The sequence below is a fragment of the Hevea brasiliensis genome, chromosome 17 (genome assembly GCF_030052815.1).
Source record: "Hevea brasiliensis isolate MT/VB/25A 57/8 chromosome 17, ASM3005281v1, whole genome shotgun sequence".
In the NCBI taxonomy this organism is placed as follows: domain Eukaryota; kingdom Viridiplantae; phylum Streptophyta; class Magnoliopsida; order Malpighiales; family Euphorbiaceae; genus Hevea; species Hevea brasiliensis.
The window spans coordinates 15,311,005-15,318,753 of NC_079509.1; the positions used below are offsets into that span (position 1 = coordinate 15,311,005).

General features: G+C 34.8%; 1 protein-coding gene across 2 annotated transcripts; it reads left to right on the plus strand.

The window, feature by feature from the left end:
- The first annotated feature begins 98 nt into the window (after positions 1-98).
- Positions 99-7,455, plus strand: LOC110637790 (putative zinc finger protein At1g68190). 2 transcript variants are annotated; one of them, XM_058139613.1, is made up of 6 exons: positions 99-251; positions 1,097-1,698; positions 2,032-2,388; positions 3,055-3,285; positions 5,315-5,643; positions 7,227-7,455. In XM_058139613.1, exons 2-6 carry the CDS (start codon positions 1,171-1,173, stop codon positions 7,351-7,353), a joined length of 1,572 nt encoding a protein of 523 aa, XP_057995596.1. In that variant the 5' UTR covers positions 99-251; positions 1,097-1,170; the 3' UTR covers positions 7,354-7,455. The 2 variants fall into 2 exon arrangements, with proteins under 2 accessions (XP_057995596.1, XP_057995597.1); XM_058139614.1 differs by having other exon boundaries at positions 112-251; positions 1,078-1,698.
- The last annotated feature ends 294 nt before the right edge of the window (positions 7,456-7,749 follow it).

Genomic DNA, 7,749 nt, shown 5'->3' on the forward strand with positions numbered 1-7,749 from the left:
ACTGAGTTAGAGTTTCACATGCACATGGATAACGTCCAGTGGGTCCCATGAATAGGCCACGTGAAACTTCCATGTCAGAAAAAGTTCACTCACAGCTCACACGTCAGCCCGAAAAGGCGAAGATAGATGGACACTTCATGGACAGAGAAGCACAGAATATGAAGTGAAGTGATAAAAAGGGCATTTCATTTTTGTTCTAGAGCTGACCATTTTCAATTCTCTCTCTCTTTAGGACTTTATCATAATCACAGGTAATTTTCTTCACTTGGGTTCTTAATCTTTGGATTAGATCTCTAAGCTTTCAATTCATTCATGAAGAAAGATTGTGAAAAAAGAACTTAATTTTAGGTGCTTCTGTGATTCTTGAGTTGGAAATGGATTTTTGTTTGCTTCAGGCTACTGGATTTTACTTGAATTATGATTGGATTTTTTTTCTTTGGGCTTAATTTTAGATGCTTCTGAAAGCATCTGTGAAAACTGTGGTTGGTTCTGGTTCTTTTTTTTTTTGTGATAATTTTAAGCGTAAATTACATTTTCTAAATTTTGTAGTCTGTGGTGTGTTTTGAAATGGAAAATTGGATGTAAGAATAAGTGGTTGAATGACCTGGGAGAATACATTCCAAATTAGGCGGTAATTTGACCATGTTTTGATCTTTCAATTGTGATAGTAAGAAGGCTTTTCTTTTCAGTTAAGATTTTCTCCCATTTCCTACAGCCTTGTAACTGATAATAAATTTTTGCTCTTTAATATCACAGTTGAAAGAAAATTACAGAAGGAGAACACTTCTGCCCAATTGAATGTACCTCTACCCAAATTTTCAGTACTATTGAATTGGAATTTGTTAGTGACTAACTGTTTATCTAGTTTAATTGATTCTACAAGGAAGCAAACTTGAAGGGTGAAAAATATGTGTTTGTATAGAAATCTGTGTCGTTTCTCCTTTTGAGATGTTTTGAGCAAACTCTTAACTTGTCAACTTGATGTTGGGGCATAGTATGAGCATAGAAAAGCATTTCCAGCTTTCTCACTTATTATGAATGATTTCCTCTGTCTTTAATGCAGTAATCTTATTTCAGATCTTGGAAATTGCTGCAGGAAAATTTTGATTGGAAGTGAAATCTTATGAGGCCCTGGAAGTGTGGGGCTATTGATGATCTGGAAATAATAAAATGCAGAAAATTTGTGAATTCTGCACAGCATTGAGGCCGGTAGTTTACTGCAAGGCTGATGCAGCATATCTTTGCCTTTCCTGTGATGCAAAGGTGCATTCAGCTAATGCTCTCTCCAACCGACATCTGCGTACCCTCCTATGTGACTCATGCAGAAATCGCCCAGCTTATGCTAGGTGTTTGGATCACCGGATGTTCGTGTGTCGTGTCTGTGACCAGAGCATTCATGGAGTCTCTCCCCAGCATCAGAAATGGTCTGTCAGTAGCTACTTGGGATGCCCCTCTGCCAAAGATTTTGCAGCATTATGGGGTTTTGAATTGGAGGAGCTGGATAAAAGTGCTATTCAGGATCAGTTATTTCCTGCTTCATGTGCTTCTGTGCAACCTAGTGCGGCGAGCTTTGACATTCCCAGACCTAGAGAGTCATGCCAGCAAATTGGAAGCTCTTCAAGCACATCTAAGGTTAATTATTCAACTTTTGCCTCTGGCACACATTCTGAAGTGCAATGGAGCAGTAAACAAACTGAGGTGGGCAGAATTTAAACATTTTCAAATGTCTATGATTGCCTGAATTTGGGTGGTTGATTTTAATTATTGCTATTTATAATTCTTCTTACTAACTTTCTTGACAATAGTAATTTGTCAAGACATTCTATCCTCCTTGACCCATGTGTGGAGCCAGCTGATATTTGTTGGATTGCAATGGAGAAGCAGGATGTATTTACATGCATTTTACAAGTGTTATGAGATTTATTTTGGATGTGCTATTGAGGGATTTTTTTTTTTCCAAAAAAGCTACTTTAATGTTCCTATAGACTCAAAACCTTTTCTGTGTTCTTAATGTTGTGTTTCATCTTGCAGATATCAGGCACAGGTCAACAACAGCAAAATAATGACTTTATTCTGCAACAGATCCTTGATTTGAAAAGGCTCCAGCTGACTGAGATGGATAACAGTTCACCTGTGGTTCGTGCTCGAGAAGAAATGGATGTATCTTCTTCAATATTTGAAACTTTGGATAAGTTGGATGACAGTGTTGATCATTTTCGGCATTCTCAAGTTCCAGGTAACAGTGGCTATCCTCTTCAGGACCTAAAGGTGGACTCTTTGCCTTTGTCATTTTCTCAACCAGAAAATTTGCCCTTGCCTTCAACTGCTGCAAATCCTTTGCTTGGAGAATCGTTTTGGCAATGCAAAAGCCCAATTCAAAGTAGCCAGGTTTGTTCAAAGCACAGCAGTTCATTAACTTGGACAATCAATAATTGTAAATGTTATTTTCCTTCTGTGCGAAAGTTTTCTTAGTCAGCCATGGAATGTAGAATAAATTGAGTCCTATTTTTAGTGAATGACATACACAAATCATCGTAACTCTTATCATCTGAGTTTTAATTTTAATTATGTTTTTGAAAAAAATTTAAGAATGGTATCTACATTATTTCATTTGAATTTTTAGTCAATATTCCCCTTCTCGTATACTACATTCTCGGAAATTTCCCAGTGACAATAAATTTTCTCAGGTGCAAGCACAAACTGTTTCCCTATCATCAGTTTGCTAGATATTTTCTTCTCATCATTTTGGTGCACTAGAACATTTTGATTCTTACTAACTACTATGATGTTTTAAGTACTACGGTTTATTTCAATGCTAAATTAAAGGTCATTCCAATGACAGGACTAGAAATTGAATCGGAAAAATATAAAAAGGAGGATTTCTTTTATTGAAAAAGAAAAGTGCCTCGCATTATTCTGAATGTTAAAAATGTTGGCTGAATGCAGTTGACTTTAGTTTCCAAGAAAATGCCCTGCATGCTTGTCTGCTACTAAAGTGGTCCTAAACTTGTTCATTGAAATTAACGTGTATACTTTTTTAATGTACTTCTGCAGTTGTGGTCTCAAAATATGCAAGATCTTGGGGTCTGTGAAGACATTGTTTCTCATGATGATTTTAACATGCCTGATCTCGACATAACATTTCGTAACTTTGAGGAACTGTTTGGAACTGAGAAAGACCCAGATCCAATCAGGGCACTGCTTGATGATAAAGGTGCATCAAGCTCCTCTGTGGAGGACATGTCCCTTGGTACATCACATAACAGAAATGCAAGAACAAAGGAGGTAATATTTATGCCAGTTTTTTCCTTCTTACATTTATGAATATATCATTTATTTATTATTAACAAAAACTTATGAATATATATGTTTTCCTCGCATCATGTTGAACTCTAATAAATGTAGATTAGTATTTCTATTCAACTTTTATCTTAATATGAATAAAAGGATTAAAACGGATGATTGTGCATTCAAACTCTCCAATCTAATACATTTTCCTCTAGCTTTTAATTGAGAGAGCTCTCTAACTGAAAAATAGAGAAGTACTTAACTATCTTTATGTTCTGCAGTTTCGGAGGCTAACTATATGTCTATCGTTGATAAACATTGGCAAAGCAAAGCAACAATTAATAAACAAAATTCCATTGGACTAATAACTTTAATCTTCCGACTTCATTCCATTTTCTATAATTACAGTTCTCCTCCTTGGTAGTGTGTCGGAGGCAGTGGCGGAGCCACACTAGGGCCAAGGGAGGCACTGGACCCCCCTAGAATTTCTAAATCTCTCAGGGGTAAAGTAGTAATTTTACTAAATTAAAATAGGAATATCACCTTCTTTTATGTCCTAGACTTGGACAAGCTGATGCTCATTATTCTACACTACTACTGTGTGGTTGGTGGACTAAACAACCCATTTTCTAGCTTAGAGGTAATCACAGGTTATTTTATTTTTTATTTATTTTGTCTCCAATCATCTATAAGGGGAAAAAAAAGTTCTTACTCTTTTAGGGGGACGAAGTTCTTGACTTTTGGTCACTGTAATTGCATCCTCAATTACGAACAAAAGTATAATTGTAAAAACAAAGTCTATTTTTAAAAAAAAAAAGAAAGATAAAGTCTGTACTTGTGTATCAGAGAGTGTGATAGAAGATTAACCATATATTCCTTAGACTTATATTTTAATACACAAAATAAAATTAATGTTAAATTTATATTTTTATGTAGTTAATTATAAAATTGAATTGTCAAAGTAAAATTGATCATAAATCTTACTAGTTACATGAAAAATCCACTTCATAATAGAATAGGAGATAAATTACTAAATGATTGTTTGATGAATTACATTGAAAGAGATATATTTCTAAGTATTGACAATGAAGTTTTTATGATTAATTAGATTTCAATTAATAAAAAATAAACGATAATCATTGTAATTTACTTATAATATCTTATCAAATTCTTATTAGAAATTCTCTTATCAACTTATGTCTATTTTATGTATGTTATTTTTATAAATTACATATTTTAATTGGATCCCTCTCAAATGAGTTCCTGCCTTCGTCACTGGTCGGAGGGTTGTGAGAACTTGGAAATTGTTTTGCAAATTGCTGACAGTCAAGTCTATCACACAAATGGCGGCCTTTATTTATGTGATAACTTCTTAGGCTGTTTTTCGCTTAGTCGTACTTCAATTTGCATAGTTTCAAGCAAACTCTTCTCACAAATATTTTTGTATTAGTGTTTTTAAGTCAATCATCTAAGTCATTACAAGGTACAAGCCAATCTTATGACATAGGGAAAGGGCCTGGTCTCATATAGCTGTCCAAATGATGATCAAATGGAGCTTTAGTTCATTTCACATTACCTTGGAAAGCTTTTACACTAGACTTTTTCTAAGCCATATGCATGTACAAAATTAAGCATGTAAGTTGTGAGTGGTACAATGCAGATAGATGTAAGAAAAATATTAAATGGCCTATGTCATGCATGCATAAACCAGAGAGTGTGTCTTGCAAACTCTAAATTGGGATGTAATGTAAATGAACATATGAAAGGGATTATGTTGAATAAAGCTTTCAATATAGGGATGGATGCGATGAAAGCCTACAAAATCTTGTTGGAGTAGTCAACTGTGAATGACATGTTGCGAAACTGCATATTATTGCAGCAGCCTTAATTTAAGCTGATTCCCTTCTTTCAATAACTTTTCTTTTTTTATAGATTTTCACCTTCCCTACTTACAGATGCTTTTTCTCATTTTCTTTTTTTTTTCTTCTTCTTTTTGTTTTCCTGTTCTAATTTTGTGTCATGACAGGACACTTTTATTGCATCTTCTTTTTACATTAGTCAGCCTGGTCACATGGACAAAGACAAGGTTCCTTCTAGCCAGATTTATGACTTGCCTGGAACTCTGCATTCTCCTCAGACAATTCGGCCATCTTATTCAGCAATGTCATTCTCTCTTTCAAGGTTTAGCGCTGAAAGCAGTGGCACTGAATATCTTGATAGTGGACTTTCACCGCATGTCACTGGGGCTGAAGTTGGGGCTGAAGTTTCATGTCATTTACCAGACATTGAGGGTGCACATTCAGACATAAAAGAAAATGGAATGACAAGGTACAAAGTGAAGCAGAAGACTCGAGTGTAAGTATTAGCTTTAAATCTTATGTCGGGTTTTGAAAATCCTAATCTTGAAATGTATTTCTATGGTCTTTGTCAAAATGATTGTTTCTTGATGTTAAAGAGCCACTCAACCTAAAAGCCTAAGTTTGTAGATATGGGCTGGAGAATAATATTTATGCTTAACATGTCTTCTCAAGCAAAGTCCTTTGCAGTTGAATGCATGGACTAGCATATGCCTGACATTTACCTTTTGCTGAGATTGAATTATAATAAATGAGGTTGCCTAGGATTTATTACTAGACCTTAATGGGGAACATGCTCTGATACCAGAGTAAAGAAAACCTAAAAGTTCAAACTGAAACTTGTGACAAGGGCCAAAAGAATTCATCTTTTATGCTTAACACTTGGTTTATTAATAGCTGTCTTCTCCAATCAGACATCATTTAATTTTTCAGCAACTCTATTATGTATTTTGATATTATGCTCAGGAGTCCCACACTCCGGAGTCTGGAGCTGGACTTGCAGCTCTTGTGCCAAATTATGGCCAAACAGAGTTATGTATGGCACATAAGTACCCCCAAACTCCAGGATTATTTGAAACAACTATGACCTTTTGACTCTTTCTAGAACATTTACACCTTCCTCAATTGCAAACTGGCAACAATACAACTGCCCAAATTTTTCCCTTTTGTGTGTGCTCTATGCAGGTTCATCTTTTAGGCTTGGTCACTCAGAATCTCTACCTCCTTCTGTAGAAAGTTAAAATATATGTTATGCGTTGAATTTGTACATTTTTGCATGAATTTTCAAGATGAAACTATGAGTGAACTGCAACTATGTGAAACGAAGAGAGAGATCATAATACATTATCATATACCCTTAAACTAGAAACAAGATCAGAAACACTTTTATAGATGTTTCAGTAATTACAGAGAGGCAATGCTTCTCAAGGAAGAATTTAGGGGCGGCATGAGAAGATGGGCAGGCAGTCCTAGTGGTCTTAGATACTGCATGGCAGCTGAAGAACAAATGTAGAAAATTTTCTTGGTATTTGTTTTTCCGTTACGTCCATAGGTTTTGTGGAGGGAGGAATTATGTCCACACTAAGAGAAATCTTTTTGTTTCTTTAGTCTAGGTGTCATTTCCTTTAAATCTAGTGCATAAGGATGGTGCATTATTTCGGCATTTTTTATATTATTGCTTACCATAAAAGTAAACTCCCTTGAAAAATCTGGTCCATGGATTATAATGTTTGCTGCCTTCTGTAAGCAATTATTAAAAATACAAGAAAACCTTTTAGACAAGGTTCACTTATTTGCTGATGTAACATAAAATTTAGGTCCAAAATAAGTACTCAATAAGGTAATTGTTGCATTAGGTTGTTTGCATGCTCACAGAATGTGCAGTAATTGTGTTCTAAAATCTAAACCTTTTAGTTTTGTTGAAACAAAGATATATATATATATATATATATATATATATATATATATATATATATATATATATATATGCAACAAACTTGTTTATGGTGGGCATGAAGATGCAAGGCTAGCTATGATCAGGACTCTCAAGAAAATGGATATCTAAAAACAATCCTTTCGCAGGCAAGAAAAACAAATTCGATATGGACTGAAGAAAGCGAGAAGTGATGTACGGAAGCGAGTAAAAGGCCGAATTATGAAGAAAGAAGACTATGATTCGGATACTATTAATGTGACGAGAAGCGTTTAATTGGATCTTCTATGCAATGGCTATGTACATAAAACTAAAGTATTCAGCTGCATGTTACTGTCATATACTTAAAAATATTTCAATTCAACCAATTCTTTTCAATCTCTTATGTCTGTAACCTGCATCGAGTTTTCTAAGCAGCTTGGGAAACTATTTTAGGAAAATTTTTCTGTTACAGGCATCAGGTGTTGTACTACTGTATAGAAACTAGTTGACCAAGTATTTGGTTCTCAAATTGGGAATAGAAGGCAAAGAGGAAGCAACATTGACTAGTCTATAAGTTTAAGTTTCATTATCAAGTTGGTTATTGGAGAAGGAATTAGAAGAACAGACGTCAAAGTCTTATACCATATAAACAGCTTTAGATAAAAAATGGACCTATTATTACGTGTGACT